The sequence below is a fragment of the Dipodomys merriami genome, unplaced genomic scaffold, assembly GCF_024711535.1.
Source record: "Dipodomys merriami isolate MVZ:Mamm:240054 unplaced genomic scaffold, mDipMer1.0.p SCAF_3, whole genome shotgun sequence".
Classification (NCBI taxonomy): Eukaryota; Metazoa; Chordata; class Mammalia; order Rodentia; family Heteromyidae; genus Dipodomys; species Dipodomys merriami.
The window spans coordinates 570,599-593,963 of record NW_027204492.1 but is presented as its reverse complement, the minus strand read 5'-3'; the positions used below and the strand labels follow the sequence as shown (position 1 = coordinate 593,963).

At 39.2% G+C, this 23,365-nt stretch overlaps 1 protein-coding gene across 4 annotated transcripts in view; it reads left to right on the top strand.

The window, feature by feature from the left end:
- The window catches only part of Vbp1 (VHL binding protein 1), a 52,302-nt gene that overhangs the window by 7,244 nt on the left and 21,693 nt on the right, over positions 1 to 23,365 (top strand). The window contains exons 5-14 of one of the 4 annotated variants that reach the window (XM_070039434.1): positions 76 to 169; positions 282 to 393; positions 975 to 1,081; positions 2,197 to 2,238; positions 5,555 to 5,634; positions 5,785 to 5,861; positions 8,602 to 8,685; positions 8,786 to 8,816; positions 10,058 to 10,175; positions 16,699 to 16,806. In XM_070039434.1, the coding sequence (XP_069895535.1) occupies positions 76 to 169; positions 282 to 393; positions 975 to 1,081; positions 2,197 to 2,238; positions 5,555 to 5,634; positions 5,785 to 5,861; positions 8,602 to 8,685; positions 8,786 to 8,816; positions 10,058 to 10,175; positions 16,699 to 16,806 (853 nt within the window). Of the gene's footprint in view, positions 1 to 75; positions 170 to 281; positions 394 to 974; positions 1,082 to 2,196; positions 2,239 to 5,554; positions 5,635 to 5,784; positions 5,862 to 8,601; positions 8,686 to 8,785; positions 8,817 to 10,057; positions 10,176 to 16,698; positions 16,807 to 20,164; positions 20,281 to 23,365 lie in introns of those variants that run through there. The other 3 variants (XM_070039432.1, XM_070039431.1, XM_070039433.1) reach the window with 3 other exon arrangements.

The window sequence follows — 23,365 nt, the reverse complement described above, 5'->3', positions numbered from 1 at the left end:
TACAAGTTGCTAATGTCATGCTCCTTCACAAGCTGTTAGTGACTGGGGCTTATGAATTTCTTTTACCTTTTATAGGACAGATGGGGTGATGAGAACTATGAACACCAAAAAGCTGCTAAACATACTTCCAGTTATTCAAACCCAGTTTGATGCTCTTCTTAATTTTAATGTAAGTCTTATAAATCCCTTAAAATAATAATGGATGAAATAATTTAACTACACATAGCAGAAAGAGTTATTTTTAACCTTAGTGGTAATTGAATTACTATTTGATTTTTCAGGCAAGTCCCAATGAAATAACTAATGGAATAGTACGTGCTGCTTTTATGCTCCTCTTTAAAGATTGTCTTCGTCTCTTTGCAGCCTACAATGAAGGAATCCTTAATCTTCTAGGTAATATAAAGCATAAACATTACATTTAAAAAGAGGATTCTGAGTAAAGACAATTTATTTGTAATTTTTTTGTCAGTCATGAGGCTTGAACTCGGCCTAGGCACTGTCCTTGAGCTTTTCCACTCAAGGCTAGTGTTCTACCACTTTGAGCCACAGTGCCACATCTGGTTTTCTGGTGGTTTATTGGATACCAGTCTCACAGACTTTCCTACCCAAGCTGGCTTTGAACAATGATCCTCAGATTTCAGCCCCCTGAGTAGCTAGGATTATAGGCAAGAGCCACTGGTGCCCAGCTTGTAAAAATCTTTCTACCTTCAGATTCATATTTGCTATAGATTCAAAACTGAAGATCATTGCAGAATCACAAAAATGTTTAAGTAATGAGATATTATAGTGCCTTTTTACCTAAATAGTATTTGGTTAATTAGGCAAAGACTTTTACATTTTTAATATAAATATTAAGGAAATATCTGTGGAATTACCAGATAAGAAATAAGAGGTGTTATATTTTTACATATTAAAGCCTATGTCCACCAAGGTCAAAGAATACTGTTCTGACTTTTGTATTTTTTATTTGTTAGGCAAGTATTTTGACATGAAGAAGAACCAATGCAATCAGAGTTTGGATATTTACATCGCGTTCCTTGCAAGAACAACCAGATTGGCACAGTTCCTGAAGGTTGCCGAGGTACAGAAACTAGTTTCTGTCAAAGGAATTTTTTGCTGTTTTGTGCTTTGTTTTAGTACCATATCAGCAGAATGACTCCAAAATTAAATCAAAATGTACATGACATAGTCTTTACAGGAGGTGAACAATGCCTACAACAGGTCTTTGGATAGTAATAGCAATACCTGAAGTAAGCTTATGTTTTTCCTGATGTTCATAAGGACACAAATACATTAAATACAGAAAGAACCACTCCTAGACAATAATGGTGAAACATAAAATCCAAAGAGAATAATAAACACATTTCACTCAGAAAAACAACAACATGAATAATGACCAACTCTTGAAATATTAAAAATTAGTACAGATTTGTGGCCAGGTGCTGGTGGCTCATACCTGTAATCCTAGCTATTCAGGAGGCTGAGATCTGAGGAGCATGGTTGGAAGCCAGCCTGGGCAGAAAAGTCCACGAGACTCTTATTTCCAATTAACCAGCAAAAAAAACAAAAAAAAAACAAAAAAAAAAAACAGAAATGGTGCCATTGCTCAGTGGTAGAGCACTGGCCTTGAGCAAAAAGGCTTAAGGTCAGGGCCCAGGCCATTAGTTCAAGCCTTCCAACTAACACATAAAATTTGTATACATTTGTATGAGAGCTGAAATACAGCTTACCTCTTATCTAAATTAACAAAGACTTAATACTTTACAAGTCTTTTAAAGTCTATTCTTGTATATATATGTACACACACACACACACACACACACACACACACACACACACACACATTCTTTTATTTTGCCTGTCCTGGGGCTTGAACTCAGGGCCTGGGCACGGTCCCTGAGCTTCTTTTGCTCAAAGTTAGCACTTTACCACTTGAGCCACAGCCCCACTTTTTCTGTTTATGTGGTACTGAGGAATCAAACCCAGGGCTTCATGCATACAAGGCAAGCACTCTACCACTAAGCCACATTCCCAGCTCCACAAAGTATATTTTTGCCTGACATGTTTTTTCTTGACTGAAGGTAAGAAAATGTCACATTGTTTGGTATACTTTCTCTTTTCTGTATGATGATCTCTCTGTTTTAGTTGCCATTACCTGCTGTAATGTGTATTTTCCCCTCTTTTTTGTGAATTCAGGAAGTTGGAATTCATCAGAGCAACATTCCGTATCTTACCCAGGTCAGTGACTTACGTATTTAAGTATTTTTTGCCCATTTGTATGTCTACCATTGTATTATTGCCGGAGCCTGCCAGCAACGAAAGGGAATCCTGAATTATGGGGCGAGGATGTGGAAAAATAAAGACATAAGACAAAGGATGGGGTCAGGAGGTCTGCAGCTCAAGACTGCAGCACCGTTTATTTTTAACTTTCCCGAATATATACTATTAGAAGTCAATAGGCAACATAAGGTTACAATAGTCCAGAAAAACAAGGAAAATTTCAGTAAAAACCGAGTGCAGTAAAAACAGGACAAGGTGAACTGGTAGAAAGTAAAACAAACTCTGCAGGCATAGCAAAGCAATCCCAGGCACCTGGTGTTTTTTAAGTAAGCCAGTTCCTTGTACATGCCTTCAAGTGAGCACCAGGGTCAAGATGACCTTTAAACTTTACTGTTGGCTCCCAACATGTTATATTTGTATGCCTATTTGAAGGTGTACTATATTAACCATCATCTGAGATTCCATCTTTTGTTTATGCTTACATGCCTGTCTTTTTCTTTCCCCATAAGCAATATTTTCACACACACAGTGTATCACAGTAAGATAGCTATATCATGTGTTTTAAAAGGAAGAGCTCACCAGTAGAAATAGCAGATATTTTGAATAACAGACTTAGGTTAAGGATTGTTTTATCTACATTTTAGGTGTGTGATTTGAAGCAACTGATTTTCATTATCTGTTCCCCCTTTTCTCTTTCTTCCTTTCCTTCTTTCCTTCTTTCCTTCTTCCTTCTTTCCTTTCCTTCTTTCCTTCCTTCTTTCTTTCTTTCCTTCCTTCCTTCCTTCCTTTCTTTTTCTTTCTTTCTCTTTCTTTCTTTCTTTCTTTCTTTCTTTCTTTCTTTCTTTCTTTCTTTCTTTCTTTCTTTCTTTCTTTCTTTCTTTCTTTCTTTCTTTCTTTTCTTTCTTTCTTTCTTTTCTTTCTTTCCTGTGCTGATACTGGGGCTTAAACCCAAGGCCTTGTGCTCTTGTTTGGATATTTTGCTCAAGGCTGGTATTCTACCACTTGAATCACACTTTCACTTTGGCATTTGCTGGTTAATTGAATTTAAGAGTCTTGAGGACATTTGTATCTGGGCTGACTTCGAACCATAATTCTCAGATCTCAGCCTCTTGTATAGCTAGGATTATAGGTGTGAGCCACAACCAACTCTGTTCCTCCTTTTTACACCTGCAAAAGCATATGATGTTATTTTCTATCCCTTAACAACATTGAAAGGATCAAATGAGCTCAGACTTTTCCTTCCCCAGAAACTCGATATGAGTGAGTTTGATGGGGATGGGACCATTGCCCCTGTATCCTTTACATGTGTTTAAATGGTCACTATTTTCTGCTGTCCTCTTGGGAAGCTATTTGTTTGCTTAGGGAGAGGGGCTGTTTCAAAGACAGGATATCATCAGCTGATCTTTGGGGCTGTTTCAAAGACAGGATATCAGCTGATCTTTGAAACAAGGACTCATGCATGGAAGGTAGGCAAGCAGTCTTAGTATTCACTAAGTTGTCTGGTTTGTCAGGGACCTTACTCATAGCCTAGACTGGCCTGGGACTTAATTGTCCTAGGATTATAGGCATAAACCACAACGCTCTAATCCCAGCTCATCATTAAGATGAGTTGATTCTAATTATAAGTCTAGAGGCCAGGAAGAGAGGTGGGGCAGATCTTGATGAGTTGTGTTACTTGTGTAGAAGCCTGTGTATCTTTTCCAACTAAGGGAATAGCAGAGATTTCTGGGGGAATCTGGAGACTCTGGACTTTCACATTCTTCCCTTTAGATGTTCCCATCTTATATAGCAAGGCCTTTCTTGCTTAAGACTGAAGAATGAAAGGCTGCTGGAGACAACACATGTAGAATGCTCAGTGTCTGATTCAGGTGGCAGTTTGGGGTATGAGAAAAGCTTGTGAGGAGAGAAGGTGTTGATGTGGAAGGGAAGAGTGGTAGAAAATTAAGTGTGGTACTTGGGGAAAAGGGAGATTATAGAACCCAGAACACAAGTAGAAGTAGTGGCCACAAAGAGGATGAGGAAGTAGGAATAGAGAATGGTTATAGATGTAAATGAAGCATTGTTTGGTGGCCCACAAAAATGTAGTTTCTGCGTGATGGCTCAAACATCTTTGAAAGCAGGAAATGTGTTCTGTCAAACATTGGGATTTGCACACAGATATTAAACCCTAAGAGTGGTACACTGGTTAAATAGTACATGGCTTCCTGAAGGAGCAATCAGATGACCCCAGTATGGAGACGCTGGTACAATGAAAATGTTTGGGTTAGTACAGAAGATAAAAGACACAATCTCAAGTTCCTGGGTTCAGAAGATGGACCAAGTACTAGAGAAGCATGGCTAAGTGTCTGTTATAATGTAGTACTCTGATATTTCCCTTGCTTCCCTGGGGGAAGTCTTGGAGGCAGGAAGAGGTCTTTTGGTGAGGCTCTTGTTGGTGAATGTTCATGCAGATCACCCATACATTCATCTGCAAATCAGCCCAAGTTACCAAATGAGCTTCCTTATCAGTACACTGGCCTCTACCCTCAGCCAGTACAGTTACTTTGTCCTGGCCAACAGCTGTCCTGGAAACTCCAAAGTGGAATGAATGCAGGGCAATGTGAGGGAATGGAAAGGTGAGAACAAAGCCAGTCCCACAATGCTCCTGCCAGGAAATCTCCTTGACAGAGGTCTGCCAAAACAATGCCATTTGAAGGAGCTTTTGTCAGCTAGGCCATGGCTAGATCCCATGGAATGGGAAGGGTGGCCACTCTTTCTGTGATGGTGAATTGTTTCCAACAGTTTTTACCTTTTGTGAATTAAAGGTAAACTGCTAAACTGCTCACCATTTGAGAAATCCCTTCTGGACGTTATACCTCTAAGGAGGAAATTTGCCTCATTCCCTCAGTTAATACTTTCTGCCTTAACTTGTGGCCATGTGGTTTGTCTGTATGTCTGTTGCTCTCCTTTCCACTCTTCCCTGCAGTTCCTGGTGTACAGAACTTCCACAAATGTGTGCGCCAAGATCTGCTCTGCCTGTGATCCAGTGTACCATACTCCGCACTAGAGCAGTTCAAACATAATGACTCTGGGCCACGGTAGTTGTCAGAGGTGCAGGAATTGCTGGCCAGTTTGGCCATAGTGTGTGCTTATATGTATTTCCCTCACTTAGCACAGCAGCTTCATGGTTTGGTGCAGAAGTGTCTTAATTTTCCTTTGAAAGTATTTGTAATAATATAAGGGATTATGAGTTTTCTAAACCTATCAAAGATTAACTATTTTATAATCATTTTAGGCTCCTCACAGTTTAATTGAAGCACTAAAACAGCATTTAGCTTCTTTGGAAGACAAGAATGATATCTTGCCTCCTTATAGGTAAGTTAATAAATGTCTCAATAGAGGTAATTTTCCCCTCAGCTTAAATTATGAAATTGCCTAAGTAAAGGGCTCTGCCTATCTATTCCCTTTGGGGCACTTATAGGAGGATATATGTTTTTCTATTTATCGTTCTTGTGATCTCTTTAGTCTCCAGCATACATTTATCCCACTCATCCCAAAGAGTCCAGTTGTGGAAATTTCAGCAAGCAGAGTTTTGTTTTCAGGTAATATGACATTATTTCATGATTACATCAGTGATCATTGAAGACAGGATTAGAATATTTATTTCTTACACTCTTCAATCTATCTTTTCCTGAAGCATATATGCATACTTATGAAGTGCTTGGTTTTCTGTACCAATTGAGCAAAGTATACAAATTATAGTATACTACCATCTTTGCATTTTTGAACAGAAACACACACACACCCACACACACATACACACACACACTTCTAGAGAGATATGTAAGAATGAGTTAAAATGAGCTGCCTCTCAGAAATGTCTGGCTATTCATAAAAGAGATAGGAGAGTCTTCACTGAATACCCTACATGAACTTCATACCTTGGAAATAATTACTTGTTAATCTGTACATTTTATGAAGAAAATATTCACATGCATACAGAGTGACATTTTGGACTGTTTGAGGTAGAAATCTTTTATAGTCCATTAAGGTTAGTTTAGTTTATATAAACTTACAAGAGTCAGTACTTTTTTAAGAATTTTGCTTGGTGATTGGTGTCATGTTGATAGTCTGAAATTGGCCATGATAGTAGCATTTATACTATAGAAATGGGCAAAGCCAACCCGGCCCTGGTGGCTCACGCCTGTAATCCTAGCTACTCAGGAGGCTGAGATCTGAGGATCAGGGTTCAAAGCCAGCCCGGGCGGGAAAGTCGGTGAGACTCTTATCTGCAATAAACCACTAGAAAACCAGAAGTGGCGCTGTGGCTCAAGTGGTAGAGTGCTCGCCTTGAGCTGAAGACAGCACCCAAGCCCAGAGTTCAAACCCCACGACCGACCAAAAAAAAAAAAAAAAAAGAAATGGGCAAACCCTGGCTGGGTGCTAATGGTTCACACCTGTAATCCTAGCCACTCCAGAGGCTGAGATCTGAGGATCGCAGCTCAAAGCCAGCCAGGGCAGGAGAATCCATGAGACTCTTATCTTTAATAAACTGCAAGAAAAGTGGAAGTGGTGTTGTGGTTCAAAGTGGTAGAGCACTAGCCTTGAGCACAAAAGCTCAAGGACAGCTCCGAGGCCCTGAATTCAAGCCTTACTACTGACAAAGAAAAGAAAAGAAAAGAAAAAAGAGAAGAGAAGAAAGGAAAGAGAGAGAAAGAAAAAAGAGAGAGAAAGAAAGAAGATAGATGGAAAGAAAGAAAAGAAAGGAAAGAAAAAAAGTAAAGAAAAAAGAAAAAGAAAGGAGCAGCCTTCAGTATTGTTTTGGTCTTTTTTGTATCTGGAGAGCTGTTTGTTCGATATTTACTGGCATGTGGCTTCTCATAGACAGGCATATTTTGTTTTTATTTAATGTGTTATTTTGTGTCTTTGATGTTAGATGATTCTTTACTCATTAATAGACAGATCCATGTATTAATGAGCTATAATATCACGATTTCATATATTTAAATAAAATTCTGTTCCTAATTTAGCTTTGAGACTTTAACTGCATGTATTTTAACTGTAATTTGTTCTTATTTTTCTTTTGTATATATGTATATATTTCAATGGATCTATCTTCTGCATTTTTAATGGGTGAGTCTGACCAAAATTATGATGAGTATAAATCTTTTGCATAAAGTCATATGTATAGCAAAGACATTTGCTTAATTTCTCAAAAAAAAATGATCACTCACTTTTTTGAATCTCTATGGTTTGGGACTCAAATTTCAAAAAATATCATTTTTGAAGCAATATATTTCAAAAATATCATTTTTGAAAAAGTATATTATAATCATTAAATACCTTTCTTGGTATAGACATACATTAAAATTAGCAATACATATTGTTTTCTTTAACAGTGGTGAAAAATTCATTGCAATTAAACAACATGGTGGTACATGTCCATAATTCCAGCACTTAGGAAGCTGAGATAGAAGGATCATAAATTCCAAGCTAACATGGCTTGCATAGCAATCTTAAAGAAAGGTTGGGCTTATATTTTGCTACAGACCTTGTTTCAACACACCCACCCCCTTACCTCCTCCCCCCCCCCCCCACATAACAGGCATTGTATCTCACACTTGTAATCTCAGCTACTTGGGAGGCAGAGGTTGGGAGGAGCAAGGTATGAAGTAGCTTAGATGAAAAGATTACGAGACTGCAAAAACAAAAAATAGAGTATGGTGGTACATGCTGTAATCTCAGGCAAGTTGTAGATGTAAGTACTAGTGCTAAAATATTGTGAACATATTCTTACCTGTTCTAAAACTTATTTTTCTTGGCAATTTGCTATCTACAATAGGATATAAACACAGAAAGACAGATTTTTTTATCCTATTTTTGGCTTCCTGCCATGTCAATAAGTGCTGACACTTTAGTACCTTGTACAGTGTCTGGTGCATAAAAAGTGCTCAATTACAACTGAACAGCTTGGGCTGGGAAGGTGGCTCAGTGGTAGAGTGCTTGCCTTGCATGCATGAGGCCCTGGGTTCAATTCCTCAGCACCACATAAGCAGAAAAAGCCAGAATTTGTGCTGTGGCTCAAGTGGTAGAGCGCTAGCCTTGAGCTGAAGAGCTGAGGAACAGCACCCAGGTCTAGAGTTCAGGCTCCACAACCACCAGAAGAAAGCCAAAACAAAACAAAAAACTGAGCAACTAATTTAAAATTCCTTTAACTATATCCAATCATTTGAACTCCTGTTACTTTGCAATGGGTAGATATTTATATATGTTTATATTTTCATTTCATTTTCTATATTCAGATTATTTCTGCTCCATGCTATGTGGCATTATCTTCACAAGTTCACAAGTCTGTTGGAGGCAGTCAGCAAGGTGAAACAAGCAGAGCAAGAAACTCAGATGACTCACTTGCTGGCCTTGCAGAAAGTAATCATCTGTTTTTACAATTAATCTTTTAGATATTAAATATTTGAAATAAAACAGTACATAAAAATAATATAAACTTTGTGTTTGTTTTTTGAAACAGGTCTTAACTTTGGAGAAAGCCCTGTCAATGAGTAAGTTTGTTTTTGCTTTTGTTTTTACTTAAACAAGATACCAGCTATATATCAGAGGAAGGGACTCATAAGAGTCACAACTAGAAAATAATTTTAAGTCAGATATAGTAAGTACTTGTTATAAAATTATAAAATGTAGATTTTTACTTAAAATGGAGAATTTGCTATATTCTGTCTCCTGAAAGTAAAATTCTTTGTTAAAATATACTATATTACATAGTTTCTACCCTATGATAATCTGTTCTGGGTTCATATAAAAGATCTTCTTTTTCTGAGTATGTTTAAAAAAATTGACATTCTTCATAGTCTTTTGTATTCTTGGTTCTTTCCTTATTTTGTGATATATACCATATTACGTGAATGATGCTTATTTTGAAGCAAAGACAACAAAATTACTAGCTATAACTCCTGAGTAAGATAATCAGTTATTTCAGTAAGAAAATTTCAACCACAAATCAAAAGGAAAGTAAGAAGGAGAGCTGGGGCTCAAGTGGTAGAGTGATAGCCTTGAGCAGAAAAACTCCGGGACAGTGCCCATGCCTTGAGTTTAAGTCCCAGGACCGGGGGAAAAAAAAGGAAACAAGGGAAAAAAGATAATAGTTTCAATTGTAGGTCATAGATAAAAGGGAATGTCTCCCAGTCTCTCCTTTCTTTTTTTGTTTTAGGTATTTTTTCAGTTAGAATAACATGTGTTTGCCTGCAGGCCAGATTTAAACCACAGTCCTCCAGTATAGATGGTTTCCCAGATACACACACACACACACACACACACACACACACACACACACACACACACACACACACACACACACACACACACACACACACACACACACACACACACACACACACACACACACACACACACACACACACACACACACACACACACACACACGCTTGGGCTAGTCCTGGGGCTTGAACTCAGGGCCTGCGTGCTGTCCCTGAGCTACAACTCTAATTCCAGTCTTTTTTTGGAAAGGAGTCCCACAGGTTTTTCTGTCTGTGCTGGCTTTGAAGCATGATTCTTATATCTCAGGCTTCTGAGTAGCTAGGATTACAGGTATGAGTCAGTGGTGCCTGACCAACCTGTAGTTTTGTAGTACCAAGTCTTGCATTTAAGTACAATTCACTTTGAATTGATTTTTATATATAATATGAGAATAAGGCCTAATTTTTTGCATTTGGATATCTAGTTTCCCCAATATCATTTATTAAAACTATTTTCCTTTTTCTGTTAGAACTGACATGAACCAGCATCAGGTTTCAGAGAAGCAAATGATTGATGGAATGACCTGGCAGTTAAACACTTGCACATGCACATCAAGCATCTGGGATTCCATTTCTGCTCCTAGCATGGTAAAAACCTATGCTGTATGATTGCTTTCATTTTTAAATAAATATGATGTAGAATATAATGTAAATATTTGTATTTGAAAAAGGAGAAAGTAGAGGTGTGGCTCAAGTGGTGGAGCACTAGCCTTGAGTGAAAATCCCAAGTGAAATCATGTGAGTGGGGCTGGGAAGGTGGCTCAGTGGTAGCGCCCTTGCCTTACACGCATGAGGCCCTGGGTTCGATTACTCAGCACCACATAAGCAAAAAGAAAAAAGTTGGAAGTGGCGCTGTGGCTCAAGTGGTAGAGCACTAGCCTTGAGCTGAAGAGCTGAGGGACAGCGCCCAGGCCCAGAGTTCAGGCCCCACGACCGGAGGCCCCCCCCAAAAAAAAAGAGAAATCATGTGAATTCAAGACCCATTATCAACCTCAGAATAAGTAAATAAATAAATAAATGTATATGAAAAGTAGTTAGAGAAAGAATAAATAAACTTGATTTCCAGAGCTTTTTGTATTTGAGATTTGCACAGGTCTACATCATTTATTTTAAATCCATCGAGTCAAATGTGTGTGTGTGTGTGTGTGTGTGTGTGTGTGTGTGTGTGTGTGTGTGTGTTTGCCAATCCTAGGGCTTGAACTCAGGGCTTAAGCACTGTCTCTGAGCTTCTTTTGGTTAAGGCTAACACTGTACCACTTGAGCCACAGCACCACTTCCAGCCTTTTCTGTCTATGTGGTACTGAGGAATTGAACCCAGGGCTTCATGCATGCTAGGCAAACACTCTACCACCAAGCCCCATTCCCAGCCCTCAAATGGTGTCTTGGAATTTAATAATATAAAGCATGATTAAGAAGCTAGCAAAATTATTATATAGAAAGTTTTTAGAGACCTCGAATATAGGAATAGTCTGTTATAATTATCCAGGTGTTTATTATTATTGTTTTTCCTGCATTCCTGATATCCCAAGTATCTTTCTGGTATCATCTCCCTTTAACCTGAAGAACTTTCATGAATAATACTGGCAATTCTGATGTTAACAGTTTTGACTATGAATCTTTATATTTTTTCCATTTGAGAATAGCTATATTTCACCTCGGTCTAAAGCAAATTTTCAATGAATATAGAATTCTATATTCGTTTTTTTTTTAATCGGCACCTAAAAACTATGCCACTTCATTCTGGCCTCCATTGATTTCTGAGGAAATCTATAGTCATTTGAATCATCATTCTCCAATTGGGATTGTGTTATTTTCCTGTGTCTGAGTTTAAGATGTCTTTCTTTATTTTTCACTTATGGGAGTTTGTGATATAGCTTGGCATAAATTTTGGGGGGGGGGCATTTATCCTCTTTTGGGTTCATTCACCCAAATCTACATTTTATGTCATTTGCCTAACTTGAGAATGATTAGGGAAATTTTCTGCCATTATTTCTTCAAATACTTGTAAAAAATCATTATACTCATTCTCTCCTCATATTTCATTAGACATTGTCCCACCAATCCTTGAGACTTTTTGATTCTTGGAAATATTTTTATTTTTCTGTTCTTTATACTAGATAATTTCCTTTGGTCTATCTTCTATATTAGATTTAGTCCATGCTGTATATTAGATCTAGTCAGTGAGCTAAGAAAATTCATAAAATAGGTTCCCTCTGATTTATTCCAGTTTCCTGGCCATAGCTTTACTTAATCACTTCTGTGATTAAGTCAAGATCTAAAATGGTGATAAAAGAATTTAAAAGAAATCCCTTTTTATTGGTGTTCCTGCTTTCATGGAGTCATAGCTGCACCTGATAAAAGAGAAAACTCTTCTCTGTCAGATATTTAGCTCTTACAAAGATCATTGTGTTTTTGTGTCTTGTTTATTTCACTCAACACAATATCTTCAAGGTTTACCCACTTTACAGTATGTGTCAGAAGGTAATTCTCATAGATTTAATGGAAAAATAGTAATTGTACATTTTTACTGAAGTATAATGTGATGTTAAGAGGTATCATGCACTATGGAAAGACTGTAAATAAGGCTTCATCTCCTTCATTTTTTTGTGATGAAAATATTGAAAAATCTGTTCTTCTAGCATTGTAGGAAGAAGTATTAATAGCACACTGGCTGGCAGACCTTCGACCAGGAGGAATTTGTCATATTATATGAAGTGTTTGGGAGTAAAGGCTGTGAGCTGGGTACCAGTGCTCATGCCTGTAATCCTAGCTATACTCAGGGGACAAAGGACTGAGGATCGTCATTGAAGCCAGCCTGAGCAGAAAAGGCAGGGAGACTCTTATCTTTAATCAACCACCAGAGAAGCCAGAAGTGCAGGTGTGGCACAACTGGTAAATTGCTAGCCTTGAACAAAAAAAGCTTAGGAATATCACCCAGGCCTCAAGACTGACACGCAAAAAATAAAAGAGTACAGGCTGCTTAGCTAGACTGCTTGAGTTTGAAAATAGGTGGGAGTCTACTTAATATCTGTGTGAACTTGGATAAGGTTTGGAACCTCCCCATGTCTCAGGGTTTTTTACCTGTAAAGTAAGGATAAAATAGCACTTATAGAATTGTTGTAAGGATGTATGTAAAGTAGCCAGAATAGTTTCTCGGTCACGTAAATGCTTTAAAAATTTGCTAGTAATGTAGTGCTGGTGGTGATAATGACAATGATAGATGATAGCAATTTTGTGCCACAGTACTCTTACCCACTAGTACATGAGACATGAACCATTAAATTGAATCTCCTCAGCTCTCAGGTAAGGTTGTAGAAATAAGAAAGCAAGTAGAATGATAATCACCCCAAGTAACAATAATGAAGATAGTCTAGGAAGATTATGAACACACTGGGCATTATAGATTTTTCTAGAACTTCACATCACTTTATTATTACACTGTAGTGAAATTCTCATTAGATAGTAGCAGAAGTTATACTATATAGTAATTGGGACTTTGCTTCAAAGTACTACCTCCAGTGGCATATTCAGGGACTTTAATGCAATTGCCTATATAGAGAGTGGTTTAAGAACTCCAAGATAGCCCCACCACAGATGAATGGATACAAAAATTGTGGTATCTATACACAATGGAATATTATGCAGCCATTAGAAATGACAAAATAATGACATTTGCAGGGAAATGGATGGAGCTAGAAGGAATCATGTTGAGCAAGGTAAGCCAAGAGCAAAGAGACAAATGGTACATGGTCTCCCTGATAAGTGGATGCTAAATCCAAAATGTTAGGTGATACAACAAAATTAACAGGACTTAAGAAACAAAGAACTTCCACTCATCTGGTCGAACCACTACTAAATATCCCCATGCTGCTGATAACATGTATGGTGTATATGTGTACACCGTTATATGTTATAGACCGTGATAGACAATTTGCTCCAGGAAAGTTAGAATGAACTTGTGACTTTAAATGAGCATCATTATTCCACAATACTGTGAAATTTGGGAAATTATGTAATCACCTAACCACAATTTAAAAAAAAAAAAACCTCGGGGAAGGTAGGGAGGGAAGGGATAGTAGGGGGAAAACAATGGAGGGGGTAACAATGCCCAATAGGAAGTATACTCATTACCTTACTCATGTAACTGCAACCCTCTGTATAGTATCTTTACAATAAAAAATTAAAAAAAAGAAACAATAGCAAGAAAGAAAAAAAATAAAAACTCCAAGATAGAAGGGAAGAGGTATGGAAGAAGGGAAGGAGGGAAGGGGAGAGGAAGGAAGGGAAGGAAAGGGAAAATGGAGAATAAAGAACAAAATATTTTTGTAGCTGGGTGCCAGTGGCTCACTCCTGTAATCCTAGCTATTCAGGAGACTGAGATCTGAGGATCAAGGTTCAAAGCCAGTCTGGGCAGGAAAATCCGTGAGACTCTCCAATTAAACACCAGAAAAGCAGAAGTGGTGCTGTGGCTCAAGAGGTAGAGCACTTGCCTTGAGCTGAAGAGCTTAGGGACAGCGCCCAGGCCCAGAGTTCAAGCCCCTTGACCGACCAATGTGTGTGTGTGTGTGTGTGTGTGTGTGTGTGTGTGTGTGTGTGTGTCTGTGCGTGTGTATACATATACATATTTTTAAAAACCTTCTGTGATATTAAGGTGTGAATATGGTTAAAACTCTTTATGATTGGAAGTGGCGCTGTGGCTCAGGTGGTAGAGTGCTTGCCTTGAAGTGATGAGCTCAGGGACAGCGCCCAGGCCCAGAGTTCAAACCCCACAACCAACAAAAATAAATAAATAATATTTAAAAAAAAGGGGGGGGGCTGGGAAGGTGGCTCAGTGGTAGAGTGCATGCCTTGCAAGCATGAGGCCCTGGGTTCGATTCCTCAGCACCACATAAACAGAAAAAAGAAAAGCCGGAAGTGGCGCTGTGGCTCCAGTGGTAGAGCGCTAGCCTTGAGCTGAAGAGCTGAGGGACAGCACCCAGGCCCAGAGTTCAGGCCCCATGACTGGCAAAAAAAACCCAAAAAACAAAAAACAAAAAAAACTCTTTATGATTTACACTGATACGTGGCCAGGTTCCAAGTGCCAAAGGGAGTGTGGCAGATTTCATGTTAGACATCAGTAATCCAAGTACCTGTATTAGAATAACAGAGTTTGAGGCAAAAAGTATGGATTACAGAGTGAAAACTATGAAGGACCAGATGAAAAGCCAGATTATTTCCCAGAATCTTTTTCCAAGTAAGCATGAATGATGAATGGAGCTGATAGGAACCAGGCACAAAATAGGTTCCAGCATTGGCTAGACTACAGAATGGAAATTACACTCCTTAGTCACAAATAACTATAGACTCAGATGGATTGAATGAGATATGTACACTTAGGTTCTCTATATTCCAGAGTATACCATCGATAGTATCCTTGTCCACAGTTCTACAGATTGTGTGATTATATTTTATTTATTATCTGTTCCAATGTATATGTTATTGACATATTCAATGAACATGCCATTTACAGCATTTTCATTTGCAACCTGTGTTACCAGCACTCAGGAGTCTGAGGCAGCAATATCACAAGTTTGAGGCCAACCTGGGCTATATAATGAGACTCTGTCTCAACCCCCCACACTCAAAAAAGATGAAGACCAAGAACATAGCCTTGCTGTATATCACCAGACACTGCCCGGCAGGTCAACACTTTAATCATTAACTTTGTTTATGAGTCAATTTGATTGTTTTTTGTTTATGTAGTTCTTGAGTAAGTCCATATTGCTTCAGCAAAAAACATCCAGTAGTTAGAAAGAGAAGCACTGGGCTTGGTAAACAATGTCTAGAGATTACACACTCATTAATGGTCCATTTATTGGTCAGTCTTTTATTAATGAGTCTGTGTACCTTATTTATGTTTTCTTCTTTAAATATCCTTTCATTTGGGGGATGAATTTTAAAATCTGAGTTCAGTAGTCCTCTGTTGATAGAAACTAGAGATGTCAAAGAAAGAATTGATGGGCATTAATTTTCAGACCTAAATGCCTTTGACTTGATGTGCCTGCTATCTCTCACTCATTTCACTTCACAAATACTACACATCCTTTACATTTAACATTTAATTGGACCTATTAAGCCATGTATTAAAGTATTTCATCACCTCCACACACACCTCACAATGTAGAGTACCCTACAGTAGCATTTTGTACATCATACATAAAAAGACACAGGCCAGGCACTTCTGGCTCACACCTGTAATTGTAGTTACTCAGGAGGCTGAGATGTGAGGATTGCGGTTTGAAGCCAGCCTGAGTTTCAGTTACTTTAATAAAAAGTCCTTTTTCTTGGGTGGGGAAGGTGGCTCAGTGGTAGAGCGCTTGCCTTGCATGCCAGAGGCCCTAGGTTCGATTCCTCAGCACCACATAAGCAAAAAGAAAAAAACCAGAAGTGGCGCTGTGGCTCAAGTGGTAGAGTGCTAGCCTTGAGCTGAAGAGCTGAGGGACAGCGCCCAGGCCCAGAGTTCAGGCCCCATGACTGGACCCAAAAAAACAAACAAACAAAAACAAAACAAAAGTCCTTTTTCTTTCTTTTTTTTTTTTTTTTTTTTTTTTTTTTGCTGGTCATGGGGCTTGAACTCAGGGCCTGGGTGCTTTCCCTGAGTCTGTCTGTGTTCAAGGCTAGTGTTCTACCACTTGAGCCTCAGCTCCACTTCTGGTTTTCTGAGTAGTCTATTGGAGATACGAGTCTCATGGGCCACATGGGCTGGCTTCAAACTCTGATCCTCAAATCTGAGCTACTTAAGTAGCTAGGATTACATGTGTGAGCCACCAGCACCATTCATGAAAAGTCCTTTGCAAAGGTTTGTTTGTAGGAACTACTTTGTAGTTAATTCATCCTTGATTTTCAAGAAATATTACTTGGGACTTCCTCCTTACACTTGATTTTTACTAGCTTCTTCAAAGATCTATTTTTCTTTTCCTTTGTACTTGGCATTTAACATTTCTTTCAAGTGATAATCATTAAATGCAATGCTCACTATACAGAGGAAACTTGTCCTCTTAGTATGATTATATTAGGAAAGCAATTAAAAACTAATTATGTTTTTACTTTTTTTCTTTATTCAAATTCATAGGTTCAAACTCTCATGGGATCTCCTTCCCTAATGGCATATCAACCCATGGTTTATACCCAACAAGGCTTGAATTCCAGTAGCCTTTCCATCTCATTCTCAGGATCTCAGGTACATGACCTGTTATTGCTTAGGGCCTTGATAGATAAAAGAAGTCCTTGAATACAGAACCCAATGTTATAATGAAGTTTTAGAATGTATACATCTTTTGCTTAATATTGGTCTTTCATAGAAGAAAAACTAATTCTGGCATTTTGTGCATCATAGACACAGGTGCTGTTAGCTCATGCCTGTAATTGTAACTACTCAGGAGGCTGAGAGCTGAGGATTGTGATTTGAAGCCAGCCTGGATAGAAAAGTCCCTGACACTTTTATCTCCAATAAACCACTTAGAAAAGGCAGGAAGTGGCACTGTGGCTCAAGTGGTAGAGCACTAGCCTTGAGCCAAAGAAGCTCAGGAACAGTACCCTAGTCCCTGAGTTGAAGCCCCAGGACTGGCACAGGACTATGTAAACCTGGTAGAGAGAACTTTGTATTGCTAAACTGCAATTGTTTTCAACAGGCCTTTTTGCTCATTCCTTTTTTTATTCAGTTAAAAAACTGAATAAAACTGTAATTAGTGTAGAAGGTGAGTAATCCAACCTGGAAATTTCAAGGAAGACTCCCCAGGAAACTGGCACCTCAGTTTGAATGGTAACATTTAAAGTAGATGGGCTGGGAAGGTGGCTCAGTTCAGTGGTAGAGTACTTGCCTTGCATGCATGGGGCCCTGGGTTCCATTCCTCAGCATCACATAAGCAGAAAAAGCCAGAAGTGGCGCTGTGGCTCAAGTGGTAGAGTGCTAGCTTTGAGCTGAAGGGCTGAGGGACAGTGCCCAGGCTTAGAGTTCAGGCCCATGACTGACAAAAAAAAAAAAAGATGGTCAGCCAAGAATGGGGAATGGATGCCATCAGGTAAACATATATAAACATTAAATTAGAGAGATAAGCATAAAGCACCATAGGCACCCAAGGGAGGGAATAATACATTCAGAGAGAAAGTTTGTGGTCAGTAAATACTAGATGATGGAACTTTCAACTAGTGAACGCATAATGGATAGAATATTAGCATTACAGGCAATACTGTTTTCTTCAGTTGATATGTTGGTCTTTCAGGTTCCTGAAATCTGTTTTATTTATTTATTTATTTATTTATTTATTTTTGTCGGTTGTGGGGCCTGAACTCTGGGCCTGGGTGCTGTCCCTCAGCTCTTCAGCTTAAGGTTAGAGCTCTCCCACTTGAGCCACAGAGCCACTTCCGGACTTTTCTGCTTATGTAGTGCTGAGGAATAGAACCCTCATGCATGCGAGGCAAGCATTCTACTGCTGAACCACCTTCCCGGCCCTATTTTTTTGTATCCCTAAAATAACAATATAATTTAACCCAACAGAAAAAAATAATCAAGCAAATTAAACAGGTGTTTTTACTTATTTTTGGTAGGCAGAGAGACTGGTGGAACCTCTTTGAAGGCAATTCGATCATATTCATGCAGTTTCAAGGAGCCCTGCTGAACCCTGAGGTACAGCATCACTTATAGAAGTAAGATGCAGGAGATGAATTATCCATTTTGCATGGCTCAGATAGACTACCTTAAAGTAGACTCTGGAAATAAGCTTTTAATTATGTTCCCTTGGAGACTCCCAGTGAAACACTGATAAAGATTGTCCCTTTGTTGTTTTGTTTTTTAATATTTTTTTTGCAAATTCTTTATTTGTGATTAAGTGATTACATAATTTCACAGTATTGTGGGACAGTGATACTTAGTAAAGTCACAAACACATTCTAACCTTCATGGGGCAAATTGTTTATCGTGGCCTATAAAGGTTATGAATTCTGTGAGCTTTGACAATACAGTTATTTCTTCCACATTGGGTGATATGTACATTCCTTTCCTTTTGCTTAGTGTCAGCTGTTCCCTCTCTCCCATCGCTGCCATTGAGTTGCTTAGTTCATTTTGATCAATGGCCAGTGAAGCTGCTGGGTCCCACTGTTGTATGTTTTTCCCTGTTTCCCTCTAGTTCTGTGTCCTCCTCCCAGTTTCCCTCTGGTATGCACATATATACCATCTATGTGGTCAGCAGCATGGGGTTATTTAGTAATGATTCGACCAGATGAGTGGAAGTCCTTTGTTTCTCCAGTCTTGTTTACTTTGTTGTATCACCTTACCTTTTGAATTTAACATCCACCTATCAGGGAGACCATGTGCCGTTTGTCTCTTTGCTCTTGGCTTACCTTGCTCAACATGATTCCTTCTAGCTCCATCCATTTCCCTGCAAATGCCATTATTTTGTCCTTTCTAATGGCAGCATAATATTCCATTGTATATAGATACCACAATTTTTGGATCTGTTTTAGAAGGAGTAAGTTTTCAGATATTAGATACTGAGAAAAAAATGACCAGAGTTCTATATGAAAACATTCATAATTTATTTTATAACCACAAAGAAGATGTAGAAATGATTAAAGATTTACTTAACTATTTTTCTTTCACTCAGATGTAGTCCAAGTAGAGGTACAAAAGCAGAAGGATTCAGACTCAGAGATGGAAAAAATTGGTGATCTTCCTGCACGCTGAACTGAACCATCCACATCTTCAAAATAAAATAATCACTTTGGCATTCCATACTGTTGAGATTCAAAATTTTGGAAGCTATGGGCACTCTTTTTGTGTGTGTGCAGGTACTAGGACTTAAACTCAGTGTTTTGATGCACTCTTGTTTGAGTTTTTCACTTAAGGCTGGTGCTTTACCATTTGATCCATGCCTCGAGTTCTGGCTTTTTGGTGGTTAATTGGCTGGCTTTGAAAGGGATCCTCAATAGCTAGGATTATAGGTGAGAATCACCAGTGCAAGGCTTGCAACTTGCTTTTAAAGGGGACTTTTGCTTAGGCAGAGTTCTTAGGATTTTGAATATTTTGAAAATTTTGGGCTGAAGTTGAGAAAAGTTGGTGCTTGGGTCTGGGTATTTATTACAACAGTCCGGAGGCTCCACTGAAAACAGACACAAAACAAGTTTCCTTTGAAAGGGCAAGAAAGTTTCCGGAATGTCTGGTCCTGAAAAGCCCAGCCTTCTCTTCCCCCTCAAGCTATTTTATCTACAAGCCAGATTAGGTCGAGTGTCAGAAGATTGGAGTCGTGCGGGAGGTTACTCCTTTGGGTTGAGTTGGGATCTGGCCTGGCTCATGAGTTGGGATCTGGCCTGGCTCAAATTCCCAGGGTTTAGATCTGCTGGCTCTCAAAAGAAGTCTTCCAGTTCGCTTTTCCCTGGAGCCCTCATTGGTCTTCCTGGAAGTTCCAGCTTTTTCCTTTAAGTTCGTTCTACGTTTGTCACTCATTTGCTCACAGCCAATCAGCACGTATAGAAAAGGGGCGGGCCCTTAGGTCAGGCGAGCCAATCACTGACCCCAGGTACCAACGGCTCTCAAGGCAGTCTATCGGGCGCTCGCTTTCTCAAGATGGCGGCTGCTAAGGAAGGTGCTGCCGTTGAAGAAGTGGCGTCGGGGACCGGGCGGCGGCTTCACTTGGGGATTCCTGAAGCAGTGTTTGTGGTAAGTGTTGCGTTGTTTCTTGGTATCTTGGCTCCAGGTCGAGGAACGCCTAGCGAACCTCACCCCAGTATGGACTACTGGGAGTCGGGGCTGAGGTAAAGGTTCCGGTAGGGAGCGGTCGGTCCGCTTCCCTCCGGTCCCTCAGCCTCCGTCTGTGGGCGGAGTGGGCTTCTCTGGGTATGGCCTTGAAGAAACGTATTTTGAAAGGGTTTTAGAAGTGATGACCCGCGGAGGGAGGGTTCCGGAGCGCGGGCCGGCGGGGCGTCCCGCCCCAACGCTGCTGGTCTCGCCGCTTCCCAGCGGTCCCCAGCTAGAGAGGCTTTGAGGAGCTGGCGACTCAGCCCGGATGCTGGAGAGATACACGCCGCCACCTCGAGTACTTGGAATCAGCCGAGCAGCTGGTGGCAAGGCGTGAATGCCGAATGGCCCCTGGTCGGTCAGCTTGAGGCATGCAGTGGTCTGTTTCCTGGGAAGTGGAAAGCGACTGAGGGAAAACCCGCTGCTGGGCTGAGCGTGAAGTGTGTGTGGCTAGGAAGGATGCGAGATTCTGCCGTCAGCAGAACAAGGTGTCACCGTGCAACCACACTTGGTTTTAGGAGCATCATTCTAACAATTTAGTTGAGAATGACTTGTATGCATTTGAGAGAGGAGGTAGGGGATTCAGTTCAGAGGTTTTATCCAACAGGGAGAGCAATCCAAGTTCAAAGAGAACCAAGTAGAACCGATCAGCCCCAGCCTTTCATGAAGCTATTCTTTTTTTTAAATTAAGTTTTTTATTGTGAAAATACTGTACAGAGGGGTTACAGTTACATGAACAAGATAATGAATACATTTCTTATCCAATATTCTTGAAAAAACAATTGAATAATGGGCCAAAACTTCTGTTATGGCTTTCCAGGTCATCATCGTTTGTCTTTCCTCATTTAATTGTATTGAGCTACTGTAAAATGTTAGTGTAGTTTTGAGCCAAAAGGTATATCTTGCTTTTTGTTATGTACTTCCTCCTTCAAAAGGTCATGTTTTTTTGACTGTACATTACATTATATATCTGCATTTGATAATTGGACTTTGTGATTATTTTCCTTATTTTTTGTTTTCTCTCAGACCCACTCCATTTCTATCTCGAAAGTGATATTTTTTACAGAAATGAAATTTTCAATAATTCAGAGTTTTTTTTCTAATTTAAGAGTTTTACAAAACTCTACGAGGCAATTGTACTGTCATTCTCATTTTACTGATGATAATACGAAAAAACAGAGCCCTTGAGCAATTTGTCTGTGGTCAGGATATACTTGAGATATCCAGAATTTGAACTTGGGCTTTCTGTAGGGCTCCAAATCTGTACTCTTGCTCTGCTACTTGGAAGAAAGTGAGGTAATACTCAGAACTTTGTGCTATTTCTCCTGGTCCTAGCACAGTGCCTGATAGATAAGTGCATAATTGATTTCTGTAGTGCCTCAAATACAACATCCATACATGAATACTATGAAATCTAATTCAGAAAGATGAATTTGGTACATATGGCTTCATAAAGTCTTAATACATTTTCCCCTAAATTTTGTGGGTTCTTTCTAAACTTTAAACTTTCTACCAACAATGTAATTAACAACCCAGTTTTCCATAATTACTTTTATGTTTCCAAAATAATGAGTCACATTATATTGTAGAAAGATTCTAAGTAGTTGGATGTATAAAACCTGCTTTCCAATTTCTGCTTACCCTTGACTTTGATTTCAGCCTGTTTTTTTCTAAGTAGACATGACTACTTACAGAGCTGTCATAAGAAACAAAACATGCTTTCAATATGGCCAATATAGTAGGCACTTAGTAAGTGCTAGTTTCTGCAATAATAGGAGGTAGTGTTCTAGTCAGACATGATACTTTTTCCATCCCCATAGGTTCAGTAATCTTTTCTTCTTTTTCTGTTTCTATTGTTTTTTTTCAGCCTTGTCTGTTGTCCTCTTAGTTTTGAACAACTGGTTCAGATATTACTCCTGTAATTTTTCCTGACTTTTACCAGAGAACAAAATTCTTGGTACTTTCATCCCCACATCACATTGTTAATGTCTGTTGAACACTTAATAGGTGTTACACATTTTTCTAAGCTCCTCATACATACTAACTTACATAATCTCCTGTGAGGAAAGGTACATTTATTTCAAGACAAGGAAATTGAGGCAAGGAGAGATTAATAACTTTCCTCAAGTCTATGTAGTGAAGCTAGTATTGAAATTTGGCAGATCTTGTCTTTTTAGCAACATCCTGTGCTGCTGTAATTAATTCTCATTGGACTTCCTTCTTGACAACCTGTACCATGTACCAAAAACTGAGTTAATTTTCATTCTTGTATTGATCTTTTTCTGAAGGTGATTATCTTTTCACACAGACTGCAGTAATTGACTCAGCCTTACCTTTACAATTTGTTCCTAAAAAAAAAAAAAAAAAAAAAAAAGACAGGTCTCACTATGTAACTCAGGCTGGCCTGCTCACAGTTGTCTTGCTCCAGCCTCCCAAGTGCTAGGATTACAATGTCACTACAGTTGGCCAGTGTTACTGCTTTTCTTCTGCTTGTTTTAAAAGATGATTGTATTGGGTTTTTGGATTGACTTTATTTCAGTTACTGGAAATACTTGTTGTCTGTGTTGGGAACCTAGGGGCCGTATAGAAGAGGTGAGGAACCTTTTATCTGCTAAGGGCCATTTGGATATTTATACCATCGTTCATGGGCCATACAAAATTATCAGTACAGGTAGATTGCTTAGGAAGCCAAGAAAAATAGCCTGTCCAGTTATATACTAGATGATTTTTGCTAGCTTTATACAATCCATGGGCCCCAATGTTTCCCACCTATTTTCTATGGGAGAATTTGTTAAATTTTAAAGTTTAGTTATGAAGCCAGGAGCCAGTGGCTCACGCCTGTAATCCCAGCTTCTCAGGAGGTTGAGTTCTGAGAATCGTGGTTCAAAGCCACCCCGGGGCAGAAAGTCTTTGAGACTCCCAGAAAACTGGAAATGATGCTGTGCCTCAAGTGCTCAGGGGCAGCTCCCAAGCCCAGAGTTCAAGCCCCAGGACTGACAAAAAAAAG